Genomic DNA, 21,625 nt, shown 5'->3' with positions numbered 1-21,625 from the left:
GCATCATCGGTTGCAAAACTGACACTTCCCAGTCCTCTCCATGACAGCTTTGCACAGGAACTGATGCTTTCCAGACTAAGCCACTTGCCCATCCTAATTACTGCTCTTGGGGTCTCCGAGCTGACTCCCAAGAAGGGTGGAGAACTTTGTTCCATGGAAACAAGCAGCCAGCTCAGCCAGTTCAGTCAAAATTCAAACAAGCACTGAAACTTACTGGATAATTAAATCCAAATGCCACTCCCAAGCCTCTCCAGCAAAAGGGGCGTCACAGGCTGCTCGCTCTCCGTTTGGCTTGGTTTGAGCGAGCAGAGGGTGCAGGATGGATGGCTCTCCCCAGGGGAAAATGCCAGGGAATCGATAGGAATCCCATGCCCGAGGGACATGCAAGATCAGGTTCTCCTGATCTAGGACTGGCAGGACCCAAATATGCTTCAGCCTTGTGAGAAAGCAGCATTGAGACTACACAGCAAACATCTTCCCAGGCTCTGCCACGGCTCCAGAGCAAAACAGCTGCAAGTTGCACAACACCAATGAAGTATCCACAGAGCTCTGATGGACTCGGAGACTCATGGAAACCACTGACTTTGCACAACAGGTTCTTGCTCCTGAACAACCTTCTGGCCCAACTTCACTCTTGCACCGTTTTGTACAAATTCACTTCAGGTATTGTAGATTGACAGTATGAGTTACTTGTACAATGAAGCCTGTTCTCTCCCCAGCACAACGTGTAAACAGGAATATTTCTACTAAGGAAGAGCAGGACAAAGAAAAGCTGATTGCAAAGACAGCAAAAATGAAATGTAAAAATCCATTGTGTTTGGCACTGTTCCTTTGTCCCCAGTGTCTATTCCTCCATCCTCAGCTCTTTATTTTCAGCTACTTCCCTTAGTAGGAAACTCATTTCTTTCTTCCCTACTTCCCACCACCACCTCAATTTTGCACTTTTTCAATCATCTTCCTGTGACAAAGCTCATTTGATCACATCGCCAGCCCATCCAATCAAGGACCACTTCCAACCAAATATAATAAAGGTCTCAAAGATACTAATTTCCCAAAAGTTTTGGGGCAGAGGGAAATATCCATAGTCACATAGAGGAGACGAACACACGGAAGAAATCAGCCAAGAGCCCTCCCAGGAAGCAATGACAAACAGAGCTAGAGTGGTCATGGGAAGGCTGGGTTTATACTTTAATTAAAGTATGCTGATCCATTTTTTCAGGATCTTATGAAAAACAGAATACCTTCTGCTCTCATCAAGTTTTCAGTTCTGTGAGATGTCAAGACTCACAGGTCCAAGGCACTACCAATGCGAATCTAGGGCATTCGGCACTTAGTAAAATCAACCACGAAGAGAAATCAAAAAGCTGCAAGATGACACATCTCTCTGCCCTTCAGATACACGTTTCCGGCACTGCTACATGCGTGCAGGAGAGAGGAACTTGGAGTTTCAGTCTTAGTACAGCAGGCTCACTGCTGAACGGGAGAGAAAAAAAAAGCAAGGGAGAAATAGCAAGCCTGAAGGTCAACACGGACCACCCAAAACAATTCAACAGTCAGGAGAGAAAGCAAATGAAGAAGGGACAAAGGAATAATTTAGCTGTGTTCAGATGGTCTAGACAGTGCTGTTATTGTTGGCTTCACTAATAGGTCATTACTAAGAGGCAGTTTACGGTAGTTCCATGAAGCTGCTTCCATCAACATTGCAAAAAAAAAGCACCAGCTGGATGAAGCACACAGAAAAGCCTGCAGAAGTAAAACAGTGTCTTGTAAAACACAGCAAGTTCTGATTTCGGCCTCTCTCACACACCAGGCAGAGCTGGGGATGGGAAATGTCGGGGAAAAATCCTGGGCGGTGCAGAAGGGAAGAATATTGTCCTGTGAGTCATTACTGAGCAAGGCTGGAGCGTGTGGCTAAGCCTTGTCATACATACTTCCGCTTGGATCCAACGTAAAACCACAGACGTGACCACTTGTGGTCACTAAAGATCCCACTGTGCTTTTCGCAACTGTGATGTTGATAGCCCAGTTCAGCTGTTGTGCCTGTGTAAATTCCAGCAGCACCCTCCATCACTAGCATCCACCTCTCTGGAAGGTGATGCAACTGCTGGGGATATCCCCGGGCAGAGGGGAGAGTTCTATGAAGGCTGGGAGGGGATGAGGAGAGGATGGGAAGCCTCACAGAAATATTGTCACCTTCAGTAAAAGGCCTTTCAAAAGGCAAGACTTTGAACATACAGGAAAAAAAATACTGAAATGTAATAAAACATAGTCAAAAGAAATATGGAACCACATGACTATGACACTGACAGTCTTAACTTTGGCCTACAAAAGACATCAGCCTTTCATTTTCTCTGGTTTTGGAAAACAGACATTTATTTGATTAACTGGTATATGACATCTATCATTTATCGAAGAGAACCCTCAACTGAAAGCCAAAACTCACTATCTCAGCATCACTCAGTACCTGCAAAGGGCTGCCTCTGTCCTGATGGATTTTCAGCTAAACTGTCAGATGGAAAGAGAGATGAGCTAGTTTTTATGTTTCATTTTGTGGACAGGAATCTGAGACAGAAAAAAGTCTTGCCCAAGACTACATAAGTCTGCAGCCAGAGCTAAATACGTTCACACCTTTAAATTCAGAGAGGACTTAACTTGATCTACCCTTCTTGGCTGTATACAAAGGCCACAGAAATTCATTTATCAGCCTCTACACCATGATATTGACCCAGAATCACGCAAAACAGTCTTTCAGAAAGCTGTCCAGAAGTCTGTTTGAAGAGCTCACGCACCTACTCCAATAACCTCTCTGTAACAAGTATCTCTCTAAATTCCAGTTTGAGTATAGATCACTTCGTATTGCACTCATTAGATCTTGACATCCCTATATCTCAGAGATGCCTCTATTGACAGAAATCCGCCCCCCAACTTCTGCAGATATTCAGACTGCAATCTCACCCCCTTTTAACCCTTCTTCATTTAACTAAATGGAAACATATAGCTTCTTACATTAGAGTAATCCTTAATTAATTCCTACAGTTTTTTCCAATTGTCTTTAATTTTTTTTTCTTTATGAAGAGCAGAGCAAACATCAGAGTAGCATATAATGTTCAATGGCCACACCACCTTTCCATTTCTATCTGCAGTGTGAGCATGGGGCAACAGCAAACTTGGCCCACGCGTTACGGTGAAAGTTCATGTCTACTGGACCAACAGCAACTTGGACTGCCCACTGCCTTCGTTAGAAGGTCAATATCATACCAGTCCTGGGTTTGCTTTCCTGGTCCATGGAACTAGACAACACTAACCTATGCGAAAGCAGATGTCAAAGAACTTGCTTGTCAAGACAAATGCTGCCTTTTCTCCAAAAGCCAGAGGGAGAAAAAGCTTGGAGATGAAGAGCCAGGACCTTTGGGTTTCTTCGGTACCTGCAAACACCATCAATAGACATCTACTGCCACCAGGATTCAGGCCATGCGCAAAATACCAGGGGCAGCAGTACCAAGACAGCATGGACTCAATGATCTTAAGGGTCTTTTCCAACCTAAATGATTCTAAATTATGATTCTAAATAGCAGAAGGGATCACTTAGTAAGTAAACACTGTCACAGTGACTGTCCCTGTCAATATGAGGAAGGAGACCAGTGAGCTAGAAGCTCAAGCTCACAGCCTGACTTGGACCATAAAAAAAGCCCCTAAGAAAGTAAAGAAGGGACCCAGACGCTCTCACACGCAGCTACAAATACTGTTTTGTAACTCACCCCCCTTAGAAAGACTGTGCGAATGACCTGCGGCAAAACAGATTGCTGCATGCATCCATCTAGTGACAGAGATGCAGATAAACCTCCATGTAAATTAAACCCACATGCACAAATTATTTTGCCACTGTCTGGAGCCGTGTTCAGTATCTGATACAAAGACAAATTATCCAATTACCCTCCCCCAGTCCAGATTACTGTGCGCTGCAGCAGACACACCAGTGGAGCACGTTCCTTTTGCAAGTCAGCAAAGGCAGCTGGATCCTGCTGTCGTTCACCCTCCTGCAACCCCACCCACGGGATGGCAAGGTCACCCGTGTATGACTTGAGGGCAGGGCACATCTCAGCAGGTCACACAGAGCAATTATACATGAGGAAGTGAGGAAAGACCCTTCTGATACGCAGGATTTCTTGGCAGGAGTTTGCTCACTGACGTCTTAAGCTTGGGACACACAAATTCAGATAGATAACTAATGCTGTGAGGTGCTGGGGTTTTTTGAAAGCACGTTCCTCCTTGTCAAGGAGTTATGATGCTAAAGGGTGCACCATCTAATAGGTATAGAAGATTGTTAATACTTTACCTGACAAATCGATAGTAAATGTTTGCTCTCCATAAATGACATTGTTTTTGATTTTGAATTTTGCTTTTCTAGCACAACCAGTAACTGCTTTGTGAAAAAAAACAAAACCAAACCCATCAGAGGCTTTTGACAGCTACAGACGTCCATCACGCCAAATGCCCAATAAAACATCTGTAGTTTTAGGGTACAATTATACTATCTCACAGACCGTTTTCTCAGGGATAAAGCTCATTTTGAGAGTTCCGTCTCCTATTCTCCCTCTACTCCATGCTATCCCTCAGGTGACCCATATAACTATTCATAAAACTGCACGGTCAACAGATCAGAAAACCTGTTCAAAACCTGATTAAAAACAACCCTTCCCTTTACATCCCCTTGCAAAAGGGGATAGAAATTAGTGCTCAGGAATGGGCTTAAAGGGAAGGCAAAAATCTTTTTAAAAAACCTAAACCAATTATTTTTTAAATGATAATTAGTAAAACTGTATATCACATATATAACTAATTCTTATCACCACAAGGACAGGACCCAACCAGTCCCCAAAATAATCATATATACAAATAAGCAAACACCTTCAATGTAATGTTAAGTGACCGGGCTCTTAATATGTCTATAAGAACATTGAAAAAACAGCAAAAGAGAATAAACTAGCACGTAAATATGTTATGTCATAATGTATTGAGATACGGTATGTGCGACAACGAAGAACTTCAACTGCCTTTCGAATTTCTCTAGGGAAAACAAAAAGCTCAGGTAACACCACCGGGAATTCACCTCAGTTTAGGTAAGGCGAGAGTGATGACCTTAAAACACCAAAACCAAAACCTTTCGAGGGCATTGAATGGCAAGTTTTATCACTTATGTAAAAGTTTCAGTGACTAATCCACAAACCATACAAGACGAACGCAAAGGGCTGTGGCACGATATCGACGTACCCTCGTCCCAGAGATTTACCAGGGACTTTTGCAATGGAAAAGGACTCGGGATTCAAAAGGTGTTTGGTTTAGCTCAGCAGGGAGGCAAAGTAGGGTTACGTCTGTGGTTCATTACAACCCTCTGCTCCCAAAATAGCCATCCCTCTGACAGCGCTCTGCGCAGTAAAATTCCACGGGATCAGAGCCGCCGGCAGAGCTTTCCCATGCTCTGCAACGCGCCGCCCTCCTCCACGGCCCCATCCCCATGCGCACTCGTCACCACATGTCCCCCACACATCCCCGCACACGCGGAGGGCGGCGAAGCCCGGCTAAGAAGCCATTTTCCCCCCCAGGTACAGCCCGTGCGACATCCCGACAGCCAGATTTGGTTAGGGCAAAGCAGCTCGGGGACGAGGGCGTGTAAACTCTCTGGAATTACAGGATGAGGAGGGCCGCTCGAAGGCGGTACCATAGCTGGCATCCAAGCTGGACAGCTTGGAGATGGGCAAAATCTTTGCCCTTGTGGCGTTTATCCCATGGCTTTCAGATAAATGCTCAGGCACAAAACCTGGCCTCCTCCCTCCTTCTCACAGCCCCCCCTCCTCCAGCACCGCTGGGCCTGGTAACAACCCGTGGGGGTCCAGCCATGGCACCCCACACCTTTCAACCCTCCTCAGTTGATGGGGCAAACACCTGAGTTAAAATTGGGTGGCATTTGGTGGGCGGGGGGGAAGATTTGCTGAAGAGAGCAGAATTGGGGAAAACAGGTACTGCCTCTCATATCCAGCCAGCGGCTTGGAACCTGGAGCAGGAGATGTGATGGTTCAATAATAAAAAACACACTAGTTTTTAGTGATATAAAGGGTTTTAGCGCTTCTCCAGCACCTGCTGACCGACCCCGCACCCTGTCACCACAGGGCAGTGGGGCTCAGTCCAGGCCCAGCCACCATGGCACCCCCGGCTGCACCGGGATTCACAGGCCCAGCCACGTCCCCAGGCCATGGGGGACAGGACAGGACCCTGTGTGCTAGTCATACCCACCATCTCCCTAAGAAGGCACCCCTCAAACTCTTCTCCAGCCCCCAGCAGGCACCATATTGCTGCCAAAAGTGTGGCAGCATGGCGCCTAGCCCTGAATCAGTCCCCAGCACCAAGCACACCACGCAGGGCTGGGACCCACAACAGGAGTTCTGACAAGCTCTATGCTTATTAGACTATTTTTATATTTAGACTATTTTTATATTTAAGCACCCAAGCCCTGCCCTGTGACCTTCCATAGCTAATTGCCCAGCTTACCGCCTGCTTCGTCCATGCCACCTCGCGGGCCCTCAGCCAGCTCCCCTACCCCTGGGCTGCTCCCTATAAGGGGAGCAGATGAGGCCACCCCATTTTGGGGGAGGAATTTGGCCATACCCACACACACAGTCCCAAAGCATGGGCCATGACACGTTTTGTTGGCTACCACAGGTGTAACCGGGTAAGCTGCTTTGCCTCTACGCGCCTCCAAACTTGGCCGTGAAGCAGGGACCATAACGCAGACCGTGTTTGCAAACCCATTTGAGGCACGCAGGGGACGACGAGAGCGCACCTCAGCCCTCTGCTACCGAAGCTCATAAAGAGACCTAAAGCACGGCAAAGATTAAATAAGCAAGTCTCTGTTAGCCAAAGAGCAAGCATTTACCCTACGGAGCACCAAAGAGAAACTTAACCCAGCCTTGACCGTTCCAGCTGCCAAGGGCTTCCCAGCCCTGAACTGGTTCCTGCACTGGGTGGCTCCCGCTTGCCGCCCTGGGGAGGACGGGAGGCAGAGACAGGAATACGGCAGTGAGAGTCAGGGCTTTCCTATAAAAGCGCAGAGTGCTGCGAGATAAGCCATGCTAAATCTCTGCCTCTTGGACAGACCCGTTGTTTCTCATTTGCTTTTGCAGATTAAAGTTAGTCTAAGAGAGCCGCATGCAGGGGCTAGACCCTTAAAAAGCAAAATTAACCACATTTAAGAAAATTTTGTATGCCTGTAGCTCCGCTGAGCATTAAAACAAAAAAAATAATAGAGGGGCTGTTCGTTTCATGGCACGATGCTTTTTCTCCCACAGCATCTGCCTGCAAAACTCCTCACCACTTCAAAGGTACCAGGTACTGGTTTCTCTCTCTCATCCCACAACAAACGTTCACAGCTTTTTTGCTAACCCTGCCCTTTGCTCCACAGACACTAGCTACCTTTTCCTTTAATGGATTAACATAATTACATTAAACTTGGGGCAATTTTTCCAGCCTGTTTTCCTGCTAAACTTAAAATTTGTTCCTTCTGAACTTTTAGGGCTTATGCGCCTAAAAGACAGCCTATTTTTTTCTACCTCTATCAGTTTGGTCTAATAAAAGATATTACTTCTCCCTTAATCCGTTCCCCTCTTGAGCACACTTGAAAGGAGAAAAATGTTTACCCAGCGAGAAACATAGCTGGCAAGTTATTTCCCCTGACTGCCTCCGATACCTTTGAAGGTTATTTGCGGGCTCATAAAGACCTCTCTCTCCCTCCCAGCCCAGCTACTTCCAATGCTCAAAGCCACAGCCCCAAGCCCGTGAACTCTGAATCTGTTGCTGCAGCAACGGCTGCAAGGTCCCAAATACAGCGATGCAGGTCCGGTCCCGCATTCCCCAGGTGCCCAAAGCGCCTGGCGTGACCCTAAACAGGAGCCCTGGGTGCAATGGACACAGTGCCAGGGAAGGCAGAAGGAGACAGGGACACCTCTTAACTCAGACACCTCTCTGTAACAAAACCTGAGCTAGAAAGCCTGATGTGCCTTATTATAAGATAAACTGCTGCAATTCAACCTGAGGGGTTTTTTTTTAATAGCTCTCAGCATACAAAGAGCAAGTGAAGAGCAAAGAGCAAGTGAAGAGCAAAACTATTGCCTTAGATTGAGAAATGAGGAAAACAAGGCATGGGAGAGCTGACACACCAATGCCTGCATGGATGGGGATAGGGAGAACCATAGGGATAGGGTCTGTTCTCCCCCCACCAACTGGGGCAGTTCTCTCCGTCTCAACAGCCCCCTAAAAAACACTGAATTGGGTTAAATGGCCAGACCATGGTTGTGCAAACAGGCCCCCTCCTCCTTCAGCAAGCTGCTGTGCCTTCTGCTAGCCCAGCCTGCAGTCGTCTTCTCCAAACACACCCACTCTGTCAAGGCAATACTGTAAATAAGCATCATTCTCCCATCTCCTGCACCTTGGATTACCTTTCTGCTGAAGCAAAAGTCACACTTGCTCTAGAAAAGTACTAAAGACCTAAACCTTCGAGTTATACGTACATATGCTGAACAGACTAGATGAGCGTTCCTGGAGTTTTTATCATCAGAAACACACGTGCACACACACAGCACTTCATAACCAGAATTAAGAATACTTAAATCATTTTTAAACAAAAAGAAAAAAGCTAGGCGTTAAAACATGCTGGTGCTTTTTATACCAACTTCTGCAGTTTTTTAAGATTACTTTCACTGTTGTGTCGTATTTAAACACAGCAATTTTTAACCACCATTGACCATGGTCCTTCCACTGTGTTGTACTGGAGACGTAGACATCTTTAGAAGTCATACACACTCGCTGGTGCACAGCTACATTTTGATCAAATTATAAAGAGGTCTTGGACCTTCGTGGAGAGGTGGCAGATGGGAATGGACTGTGAGCTGGAGGAATTGCTCTGTGCGAGGAGTGAGAGGTGGGACATCCTGCTTTAGGACACATGTTCTCCACTCCAATTTTTCTCCCTGAGAAAACCAATGTGAGAGGCACATGTCACCTGGACTCTTTGAGGCCTGAGAAGAATGGCAACCCAACAACATGTTAAAAATGAGTTCGTTATTCTTCCAACCAGCAGGAATTACAGTACCAAACTGACAGCAGATAACCACTTCAAGCTCCAGCACCGTTTTGGATGATCAGTGTCCAGAGAGGTACGTTGGGGACCAGCCTTCCTGAAGATGTCTCTCTCAGACCCATGCTCAGTCATCTTACTGCACTTCACCTCCATACCCAAGACCTGACCCACTCAGGAAACATGTGGTCAGCTTCTGAAGCAGTGACTGAACACCTACAGCATAACCACATCTCTCCCTCCAGAAATCATTAAGTCCTTCCAACGCCATTTCCACCTACAAACCATCCCACTGTTCTCACCACCTTCCTTTTCCATACAAAAAGTCAAATAATTCAGTACAAATACAATCGTTACACATCTGGAGTAACCCGTCCCAGGACAACACTAAATGGGAGCCCAAGTGATTTATTGAAGACCAAAGCATGAAGCAAAACCAGAACAATTCTGTCCCGAGATCCTATGCTGTATCCAGTTGCTCTTCTCTCTGAAATTAAGCCCTCTCATCCACCCTGCAGAAAGATATCCAAGTCCTTCACAGACAGCACTAAGAGAATAAGTGTCAAGTGACATGGTCATGGCCGCATCTACACATCATAAGACCACCCAGTGCCAAGGACCTCTGCTTAGGCTGGCCCCAAGCTGGCACATGTAGAGATATTGTCTTGGACCTGCAACAGCAGAGCAACCTACCTGCAGCGCCGGGATGTAACGGCTGCAGAGGGCAGGCACCGCATGACACAGCCAAACTGCTATGTCAGACGTGCAGCCCATGGAGACGCCAGAAGTCCCCACTTCCCATCTTGTGGTGTCCATACAAGGTCACACAACTTCCCTAGAACATGTCCAGGAGTGAACAGTCCTATGCTGAGCTCTGAGACACTGAGCAGGCTATAAATAGGATCCTAGGAAGAAAGGCAGTCCTTGAACAGACCTTCAGAGACCACTTCATCCAACACACCTCCTCTGTGGTCTACCAGAAGGGAATCAATGACATGACTGCAAATTGCCTGCTCTTCCCGTGAAAACACGCCCCCATCCCAATGCATAGAGGAAACAAACACACATATAAAAGGAGGGAAGGAAGTGAAACAAAACCTCAAAATTTAGCCTAATTTTCTGTGCATCAGCAAAGCTGTTACAACAGCTTTCTTTAACTAACAATTCTTTAACTAATAAACACCACTCAGTAACAGTGATCAAGATACACCTCACTTCATCTGTCTCACCCCAACAGTCAAGCCAGAGACCAGACTCAGGACCACACCGTGATCCTTTCTGAATGCAGCCTGGCAGATCTAACCGGTCCTTGCACAAGTATTGATGCTATGTTAGTGACGAGCTATAGCAATGCTCCAAGCAATGACATTTGGGAAAGGGGACATGCACAGCACCTTCCACCCACACAAAAGTGTAAGCAGAACTACAAATCTGTACAAGACTCCTACCAATTCAGCTCACCTTCCCAAAAAACAGTCACAGTGCCTTGCAAAAGGGTCCTCTCTTCACTATAGTATTCCCGCAATTACTGCTTCCCCAGTGCATCCATATTATGTTTACAGCTGACAGTTTGAAGGCACCTTGAGCAGTTTGGATCAACTGCGCTCTCTGTAAAAGAAGTCACCAAATTGACTATCTGCTGAGAACTGGACTGGAGTCAGCAGCTCATTCCCTACTGGTGCTCAGAGCGAGTCTGAACTTTCCTTTTTAAAAAAAAAAAATATTGCATTGACAAAGGAGTGGCTTTCGCCTTCAAAGTGAAAATGTCTCTAAAAAATTTTGGGGTTTTTCACCAGGGATTTTAAACTGAAATTTGTCATTCTTTATACTGAAAAAGCAGATCTCGACTTTCTCTTCCCTTCCTTTTTTTTTTTTTTTAACTTGGCTTTAAATTAGTCCTCTCCCTACAAAAATCTCTCTTCTAGGTAACAGAGAAAGATCAAAAAAAACAGAGACGTAAAGCCAGGATGGGGTGAACACTGCTCTTCTCCTTTCTCCATGTTTTTTCTCCTTTCTCCATGTTTCCTTTCTCCATGTGTCTCCGTTTTTTCTCCTTTCTTCATATTTCTCCTTAACAAACAGTTAAGGTGTGGCAGTGGCTTCAAATTTTTCGTTTTTTAAATTCAAACCACTATCAAATTCTGAATTACTTTTATACCACATTTGCAAGGACAATCCTTCAATTTACTAGTATTCCCTCCCACCTCCTTTTTTTTTTCTTTTTTAAGCACCGTTTCAACCAGCCCTGAAAAGTTTTGGGTGAACTTGTGTAAATGCTGCAAACGTAAAAGTGAAGTGCTCAGCTTCAGCCAGGACTCCTCTGAGATCTCTTCCCCTTTCCTGGGTCACCAGGAAGCCGTTTCAGGAGATTAATTTAGGCTCTTCTGTAACCTGCCTCTTCTGGTGAAGGAAGCAGGACAACCCAAGCTCAATTAGCTCCACGTATTAATCGAGCACTGACACCCATGTGAGGTAGAACCTGGCCTTGTTCTTCAATCTGCTGAGCCTTCTCTTTTCAGCAAAATTAAAGAAAAGGAGCAGAAACCCTTACAGTTGCTGGAACTGTTACTGACTGGCAAAATAGCTTGTAGACCACTTTGGAATTGTTTTTGTGGTCAATGTTCATTCTGCAAAGAGCTTTCTCATACTTTGCCATGCTTATAAATGCATGAAATGCTGGCTGAATCCCAAACGCAGCAGTGCTGCTGTCAGTAAGCCATGCATCTCCTGTGAAGCCCTTCAGCGGGGATGGGAAGACACCAGGCAATCCCTCCAGCTGTGTCCCACCCGTGTGACAGGTTACAAGCACAGCTGCAGAGCATGGACATTTTCCTGCAAGTAAGGTATGATTTTGCAAGAGTAATGTGAGAAGTTTGACGGCCAATGGCATGAGAAGCTGAAGGAGGCTGGGGCTCTCACTCATCTCCTGCTCATGTGAGACAACACCATCGATCTGATTATTCACGTGCTAAAACTGAGAGAGTCCAGCACTTCCAAGTGGTCCCGATTTCTGACATAACAAGTTTTCTTTAGCAGCAGAGGTAAGATCAAGATTGTTATGTACCTCTAGAGCTACAAGTAATTTCCACTTTAAAAAAAAAAGTCTCCCTCAGCACCACAGAGCATCTGATACACAACTATTCCAGTGGAAGAGGGAGAAGGTGCAAGTAATCCAGGTCACCGATTAGAAAAGCAGTATACTCAGGCTCTGTTTGAAACAGAAGCTTCCTTGGGAGAGGAGATACAAGGAATGAAGATGCTCTGCCCAGAAATACAAGGTAGACTTGGGAAGAGGCTCCACCTAGAACATGACCCACCAGATCACACTGATGGTAAGAGGAGAATTTGTCCAATTTTGATACCACTGGAAGGCAAAAAAAATTAGAAAGCAATGTAATATTCAGCCAGACCATCTTGGCAATGTCTCCTACTCTGTTGTCATGCTTGGTAGCCCCAACCAAGATTCGCAGGCTGCAGAAAATTAATTGTTTCAGGGGAATCCAGTTCTTACCCATCTTTCCATCTACATCAGGCCTCCATTCCACCGGTCCCAGACACTTGTACCTTATCCTCCACTCTCAAGCATTCACCCTGTAATAACAAACATACACAGAGTTTACGGATTAATTTTGACATGTCAACAGAGACAAAGACTGAACAGGACCACCCTTCACAAAGCATTTCCCCACCATCACCTGGGCCGGAGGAAAGAGGAGAACCATTTAGTTAGGAATTGAGACCAGGAGTCTGCCCTCCTCTACACACCCCAAAGGTAACACACTACAAACCTTTTTGGTTTTAAATTCTTGGAGTAACCACCTTATACTTGTGCCACAGGTCTCCTTTTGTTAAGAGCAGACCATCTTTAATACATTACACCTTCAGGGTATTTTTTACATGATTTAATGTAACCTTAAAGCAAGACCATCTTTAACGCATTACATTTTGCTGCATCCCTATGAAATAACACTCACTTGGGGAACAGACCAACAGCAGGGCATGGAAAGTCAGTCCCAGAGGCAGCCTGTATCAAAGCAGAAACCTAAATTTAGGCCTTCCAAATTCCAGCCAAGGTTCCTCAAGGCTGGACCAGCCTTCCTCTGACCGCATGGGAAAAAAACCCTGAGTCCGGGCAGTTCTCAGCAGCAATGTATGCCCCATACATCCCTCTTGGCAGCCCTTCCAGAGTCCCTGCCTGTTGCCAAGTGCTATTCATGGCTATCCACTAATTTGCCCAGAACTGATGCAGAAGGGGGTTCAGTTACCTGGTATGCCCAGCAAAGGGGTGGGGTTTTTTTCTCACCAAGAAACTTAGAGTGTAAACCTAAGCCTGCTGGAGTCAGTCCAGCTCACTAGTGGAAAACGTCATTTTAGACTGAACGAAGGTATAACCCACCTCAAGATGGGCACCTGTTAAGCAGCAATGTGATAGAAGTGATCAGCAAAGACCAGTCCACTTCAGCTGACTTGATAAGCACACAGATTTCTTGGCCATAAACCTGTGTGATAGCATGAGTAAATGGAGAGACACCTTAAGTACTTCACCTGACTTGCACGGAGAGAGTAGGACATTCCTGTCCTGAAGTCACTGCAGGCAACATTGCCCCAAAGTCAACGAGAGCTGCGTGTGCCAGGACACAAACATGAATTCTGCAGTGTTACGCATCACGGATTGGGCAGAAGCAGTAGAAAAAGGCACTTCAATCTCCCAGCTCAGGCAAATCAATTTAAACACAATAAAAACATCTGAAGTGAACCAGGAATGATCGCAAGCATGGATTAAAGTGATTTTCTGCAACTCTGGCGCCTTGGTGCTGGCAAGCAGGAGGATATTTATCCAGCCTATTTTGAGAGAGACGAGCAGGAAAGGAAAGCGATAAGAAAGCAGCAGAGGCGGAGACGTACATGTGCCCCGAAGTGCGTTGTTCCTCTTGCTGCTGCAGCTTCCTCTCAGGACAGCACCATTTAGCCTAAGAGCCCATGGCCGCCGGGGACTCTGCTCTGTCCATTTTCAAGACAATGGAGGAGGCAAGGAAGTAACTAATAGGCTTGGAAAGGTTTAAAATCCTAGCTTGAGAAGGAACTGGTCAGTCTATGCAAAAGTGGATCAAGAGAGAGCAGAAAAACACCAAAAAGTGGTGTAAAAATTCCACTTGATTATAACAAGAGCAGCAAACAGCCCAAAGCTTCACTGCTTTTGCTTTCAAAATTGATGCAACACTTCCAGCAATTAAGCTGTGTGCACCAAGGGCCACCTGCAGATAGCCTGGATTAACCCTAAATTCCTGGGCTAGTCCAGGTTAACTCTCCCATCAGTGTAATAGACTTTTCTAATGGCTTTTTGGAGACCTTCCAGACCTTTGCAATCCGTATCTAGTTACAAAAGCATGCACCTACAGGAACCGTGCAAACGAACCCTGGAAAAACAGGTGACCTTTCCATCAGCAGAGCCCTGCCCTGTGCTCTTCTCCATCATCTCTGCCATAGCAAGCCCTGGAGACCCCACTGCCCAGCTCTCGTGAGCAAACCAGCCCCTGCACATAGTGCAGGAAATCTCCACGGATACACAAGAGAAAAAAGGTTTTCTATTTTAGCAGATCTCTTCAATCCTGAGGACAGCCAGCCTTCAAATTGGACTGCAAACACTGGCGATTTCCGTGGCTTCCCAAAAATACATACCAGCAGCTTCCTGTTACAGAAGGACAAATTCCTGTTTCTAGTACAAATTCTGCCCTTTTATTATCTCCCTTAAAAAACAGGGGTGAAAAAAGGGAAAAAATAAGAGAGGGAAAAAAAAAGGAAAAATACCTTTTCTACTCTGATGTACTTCAAAGCAACATCCCCGTTCTGCTCCCACTAAGCTCCCTGATTAGGGCCTTCAAGTGTCGGCAGTTTACAACACAAACCAGTGAGCATCTGAAACAGGGCTCCTACTTCGCACTCCACCGCTCCCACAGCTAGCAGAACCAGCCTCCGCTGTAAAACTACTCTAAATCTCCACTGTCAATCTACAAACTACTTTCCTGGTAACCTCGCTGTGCACAAACGCCTTCTACAAAGCAATGAAAGTAAGAGCTCAGCAGGGATGCTGGGGCGATGCAGTACTCCTATCCCAGGTTTGTGTCTTGCACACAAGAGATTTTGGCTGCTCCTGTCTGCTGGAGGTTACTTAACCTGCAGGAAAGCCCAGTAGAGATGCTCTCATCTGGAATAAAAGCAGTTTTGATTTGACGGAGCTGAACTCAATTCTGCAGCCGAAGCGGCTCAACATCATTACAGCTACATGAGTGCAGAGTCTGAGTATCCATGCGAGAACTATATGCAAGATTATTAATCCACTTTAAAAATTAATTCCCTTTTCACCTCATACTCCTGGCTGAGAAGGGAGTAAGCAAGACTGAGTTCAAAGGAGACAACAGCAATGTACTGCCCAGCTAGACGTGACTCCAGCCTCTGACCATCTAAGTGGTGGAAAGCAAAGCAGGGGAGGAGAGGATGGAGAACAGCAATTCTTCCCCTGGATGTGTGGGATGATACCAAAGTGACTGGAAGAGACTTACTGGGAGGAAGGATGTAGGATGGGGATTAGGAAAGCTTGAAGAATGCAGTCCAGGATTGAGAGCTGGAGTCACCAGCAGCCTACCATTGATTTGAAATGGGATTTCCAGTATCACTTACCCCAAAAAGGGCTGTTCTTATCTCACAGAGGCTCAGCATCCAACATAAAACACGGCCTCAAAGTCGGGATGTCTTGCCACTACTGCAAGTGACATCTTCTGCAGTTTATCGCTTCCAGGGAAAGCAGCACCTACTTATTCCTCCCTGAGCACCACTTAACACTTTGGTTTGAAGGTGTAGGGACACACCACTATAAAAAAACAATAATAAGCCACAGTTGCCCCTGAAATATGGCTCAGCTGGAAAGCTACTCAAACTAGCATTGCTAAAATTGGGACTTGCCTTGTTTTTTCAAGCAGCAGGGAACAACATGTTGGGCTCAGGGAGTTTAACAAGCAAGAGTCAAGCGGAAAAAATCTCTCCTTTTTAAGAGTTGACCACATTAACTTTCAGCAAGTTTCCGGGAGTCCTGCCAGGGCGCTAGAGTTTTGTATACTACGGAACTGTTAAAAATATTATTGTAAATGTTATTTTCAAAAAGCTTCAGAGGCCAGGCCTGGGGTAGTGTTAAAAACAACAGCAAAGCAAATGAGATTGTTTTAAAGGTGAGAATACAAACGTACACATGCTGATAGCTCAGTCAAACAGCCTGCAGGCTTGGCAAAGATGGATTCAAATGAAAAGAAAGAGCGGTTGAAATACTTCCTCAGATGATCTCAACCTCATCCTTATAGTTCTGTTCTAGACGCCATAGGACATTTGTCGTAGTGCACATAGACCTGCCCTGGAAATGGGATCCACATTTAGGGGCTACACAAAAGAATAGCTAAATTTGGGTGACACTTCAAACACGTAAGACCCTACTCTCATGGAATTTTTCTGCTCAGGTTAGGATGTGTCACACAGGGCTAGTCAAACAGTAGCCATTTCAGACTACGCATCCATGTTTATGAGCATGCAACTGGGATAGACTTTTTGCAAACACTTGTGTAACCGGGCCAGGTTTGCAGGCCTATCTCCCAAATAGGCTTAAGGGACAAACTGCATGAGGCAAGATGAGGAGGGAGAAACCTTTCCTGCACTGATCAGGCTGCTAAGCAAGAAGCATAACCACAGCTCACATCAGGAGCAAGCCAGTGCTCTGGGAACTACAGCACATGAAACCCAACAAGCAACTCTATATGAACACGCAGCAGTTCAGGTTTCTTCTCCCTATTTTTGGACATGGCACCCCGAAACTGCTTAGAAATGTTTTTCACAACATACGTTGCTGGGAGAAGAGATCTGTGCTTAAGAGCCGTCATGCACGATGGAGGATACCTTTAGTCAGTGACCCGGCCAATGCAGCTGTATTCAACAGCTGCTTCTAAAGAAAAATCTCCTGAGCCATCCTGTTGATTCCAGCACAGTATGTAGAATAAGAGCTTTAACACCTGCATGACTCCTGCTGTTATCTTCCATGACATCCCTTTAAAACAGCCACTGAGATCTTAAAAACTCTCCCCTTTCAACCCTTCGTCTTCCCGCAAATGACTTTGTAAATGAAATGTTGCAGACAGCATGCTCCAGTACGTTTTTTTTTCCACTTAGTTTCTCTTCTTGCTTTACAGTAATAATCCTTTTACCAAATTCAGTGGAATAATCAGTAATTTACACTGGTATATAAAATAGCTTTGATTTTGCTTCTGGAAACCCATAAAACAAGGAAGCAAATCAAAAGGATTAGAAAGGACTCTTCCATCAACAAAAACCAGACAACACAGCCCTATCAGGTCAGAGTTAATGTATTTTTTTACATATATAACAGACAAGTCAAGCAAAGGAAATTTCCAGAGAACACACGTGGTCCCCACCTGTTTGGTTTTTTACTTGCATGAAGGTCTGCACAGCGCAGAACTGCGTCTCTGCTGAACTCGCACTTGTAAGAGAGGAACTGCCTCCTCCAGCAACTGGCAGAGCCAAACCAATTTGCAGACACCAAAGCCCACCTCAGACTGTGCCTAAATGCAAATTTTTAAATCAGGCACTGAAGTGACAAAGTCTAAAGAATCCTCATCTCCTGCAACCCAGTATGTTCATCTCCCCGGAAGCCAGCTGAGCCAGGATTATTTAAACACACATCCCTGCTCGCTGAAGATGAAGGTCTGCAGCTAGAGGATAGCCTTGTTTCTGCATCATTTCCCTTTTACAGGGCAAAATCCTGTCCTCGGATAGTTATCTGTGCACTTATAAAGCAGAGAGAAACCCTGATGCAAGTTACACCAACAGAAGCCCTCCGATTTCAATGAACATACCCCACTAAATGAACACAGCAAAGGGGAAGGTGTAGCTCTATGTATAAGATAAAATCCAACGCAGAAGAGAGTTATAATTTCTTCCTCCTGCAGGTTTTCATGGCCTTTTTTTTGTGTTTCTCCTCAAATGACCGAAGACTTTGTGGGGGATAAATTAAAACAAGAAAGCGTATCTGGAAAAGTGAGGCTCAGGCCTCTTTCTTCTATGTCCCTAGGAAAAAAGAGGAAGAAGAAGGAGAAGAAACCAAGAAGGAGGAATAGATACTAAAACCTTCAGATGAAATATGCTCTCAGAAAAAATTTGTCTCAGAGCAAAATGTTTCCTGGCAAAAGCAACTGGGAGAAAAGCATCTGCGCAGCACTGAGCTGCTATCCAGCATCAGAAATGAAGAGTCTCCATGAACGAAACTTTACGCCAAAGAGCTGCAAAGCCAACGTTGTGCAATGGAGAACCTGGCCTGACAGCCGGCATCTGCGCCAGGGACTGGGACACCCAGTTCTCCCCGAGGATAATGGTAGGCAGGAACCAACCCTGTCTCTGTGGCTTTGACCTCTAAGAGTATCAAAAGCATTACAAACTTTATGACTGGTCCAACGTGCCCTAACGGGGAGGTTAACACTAAACAACCAAGCTTTGGACTGGGAAGGAGGGAGGTCCCCCACATCCCCTAAGTGGTCAGCAAGACCTCATGGCAGTATCAGGGCTTTTAAGCCACTGTGCCATCTTCCATGCTCATCCCACCTTCTAGCTGACCCACTTCATCTCACTTGCAACATCCCGCTGAGAGCATACAGGATAACGCCTGTATCTCCTACGAGTTGTCCTACCAGCCTTTGTATACCACCATTTACCCTCAACTGGCTGCGATCGATAGTCCCTCTCGCAGCCATCTCACCGCACAGCTTCCTTTTTAACGAGCCGCAGCCTCACCCCCGCAGCCTGCGTAGATTTGATTGATCACAAGAAGACTCTCCAATCGACTGTGAAGCCAAGGGATGAGGACTAATTGACCACTTTCTACTCTCTCAGCAGCTACCTGGTTATTTTGCTCCTTCCTCGCGGGCAAGAAGCATGAGCTCCACACCACATGGGGAGACCAGGACTTGCGGATCAGCCTCCAAGAGCCACTGCAGAATTTGCAATGTCCTTTTCTTGCTCACGCCACTTCAGCCATGCGATTCTGGATCGAGATTAGACCAGGGGGAGGAAGCTAAGCTCAGCGAGCACTTGGTGGCAAGCGAAGATTAAAAGACATCTTGTGGTTTTGGGCAGAAGAACCATGTTTCTGCATAGTCCCAGGACACCACTGTCTCCACAAGCTGCTGGCTTGTGCGTGCCATCGGTGGGGGGGTGATACAGTTACGAAAGAGAAACACGTGGGTCAGCTTTCACAGAGGTTTTGTTCTCCTTGTCCTCTTGACTTCTAGTATCACATGAACTCAAGTACACTTGCCTTCGTGTGTGACTAAACACGATAAAAAATGAGCCATCAAAACACGATAAAAAATGAGCCATCAACCGTGCAGGAACCAGACTGGGCAGCACACGGCCATACGCTCACACAACCTTACAGGTCTGTGGAGCATATGTATTGCCCAAAGCTCAAAGTGCTCAGGGCCTCCCAGGTCTGCCCTGCCTCTCCTGCCAGCCCTTCGCCATCCAATTTTCACATGGTTGTGGCTCTGCAGAGCCTGTGCATAGGCTGTTGCTTGCTGCAGCACACAAGAGGCAGCTTCTTCCAGAGAAGGAGAAGCAACCTCGAGTTGCCCAACCTGTGCCGTCACGTAATGATGACCTGCTCCCCCAGTGCAAGGCAGCAGATCACGGCTGCTGTGCTGGCTCTCCATTCCCCAAGCCCGGTGGGGGGAAGAAAAGATGAGGAAACTGAGGAAAAGGCAGATTTTGCCTCTAAATCCATTAGGGCATTGCAGAGTGTAAGGCTGAGCACGACAGCTCACCAAGGCCAAGAGCAGTCTGCAAGGGAGGCAGCGCGATGAGTAATTTCCTTTCCTACAGCATCCAGCCTGGTGCGGTGCAACGGAAAGTCGCAGGCAGCAGAAGGCTGTGGGCCTTCTCAGCCATCTCAGAGGAAGTCTGACCTGAAAACCTTCGGAAGAGAGAAGCCCATCAGACTCAAGAGACCATGGACCAACTCTGAACCATCAAGGCAGCCGCACAACACCTCTGAACTGGAAGACCATCAGAGCAGCAGTTGCTCAGCTGCTCCAAAATCAAGTCACTTATTAGCCACAGTGCGGAAACAGACAACTACTTTTAGAAGAAAGCTCTGGAGAAATACAGTTCAACTCAATATTGATTCCCACGGCCTCATTACAGACAGACAGAATTAATTTCCAGGATGGAAAGAAACATATGCCTGCATATCAAAACAAAATACAGAAGCCTTTCCAGTTCTTCAGCTGCACTTCAATGGAAACCAGAAGGCTGTCACAATGGAAAGATTTCAGTTTTCTAATTAATCCTCCCTGCTGAGCATTTAATGCCGCTAATTGATGAGGAGAGGTGGTGTCCAGAGAGCGTTTGCAATTGCTTTTTACATCTTTAGACCAAGTTTTCTCTAAATTAAATAATAAGAAGACAGATTTGCTCCCTGCATGCACTGTGTCCTACTCCAACTCCCTCCCCCCTAAAAGATGTCTGGTTGAGGGAAGGGAGGCAAAGCCCATCTCAGAGCTCATTTACAAGTGTTGGAAGTTTTCCTGGAAAACGTCATCTGTGATACTGTCGCTTCCATAGAACATGCCAAGAGAAAGACCATTGGTGCCAGGGACATGGTCTGTACCGTGAAAACACCCAGCTCCTACCCTCCACAGATCTAGGGGGTAGCTTCTCCTGATTCAACAGAGCAATCGCTTAGCCAAGAGATGTCCCATAACACCTCCAGCACCTCCGTAACAAAATGCACCGCAGTGTTAGGAAACAGATCATCAGGCCACAGCACAGCCCCAGGGGCTCAACACAGTGCCACCACCAGCAAAAATATCTCACTGGTGGCAGAGCAGGCTTGGTTGCTCACCTGCACCACAGAACGGTCCTGGTCTCTAATCCTAAATATTGATCTCACACTGGTGTTGACCAGGAGACACCTTTGGAGCCAGCAGAATGATCCTAAATGCAAAAGCCAAGAGAGTCTCAACATGAGAAGGAAGTTCGCACATGCCTAGGTAAGAAATTTGTGCTCCTGTCCCCCACCTGTGTTCAGCACGTGCTCTAGTTCTTCCCTGAATTAGTTAAGGACAGAATCTGTCCCTTTATACTCAACGCTCGGCAATTTCAATCTGGGAGACGCTAAGTGCTCTGAGCTGCAAATGAAATCAGGGAGTGTGAAATAAAAAAAGTATGCATGCCTGAGGCCGTGCTATGGTTACTGAGGAGTAATAAACGAAGCAGTGTTGATGGTCCCCAAGCTCAGGCCTGAAACTCCAGCACTGATCTGTTTGTCATAGCAATAGCATTTCCACCTGCACCCTTCTGATGCCTCCTCCGGGACTCTTCACACACCACTGTCATAGATCATGGCCAACGGAGCCCAGGCCAGCTGTGCAGATGTCTAGCTGGCTGACC

The 21,625-nt window shown here is 46.2% G+C and overlaps 1 protein-coding gene across 1 annotated transcript in view; it reads right to left on the bottom strand.

The window, feature by feature from the left end:
- The window catches only part of LOC142079661 (mitogen-activated protein kinase kinase kinase 3-like), an 85,932-nt gene that overhangs the window by 50,730 nt on the left and 13,577 nt on the right, over nt 1-21,625 (bottom strand). The window contains exon 2 of the mRNA XM_075144264.1: nt 12,639-12,718. Coding sequence (XP_075000365.1) covers nt 12,639-12,642 — 4 coding nt within the window. The 5' untranslated portion in view covers nt 12,643-12,718. The remainder of the gene's footprint in view (nt 1-12,638; nt 12,719-21,625) is intronic.

Source organism: Calonectris borealis, chromosome 2 (assembly GCF_964195595.1).
Source record: "Calonectris borealis chromosome 2, bCalBor7.hap1.2, whole genome shotgun sequence".
NCBI classification, from domain to species: Eukaryota; Metazoa; Chordata; class Aves; order Procellariiformes; family Procellariidae; genus Calonectris; species Calonectris borealis.
Note: the sequence above shows the minus strand (reverse complement) of the source record. Positions and strands in the feature narration are given on the sequence as shown.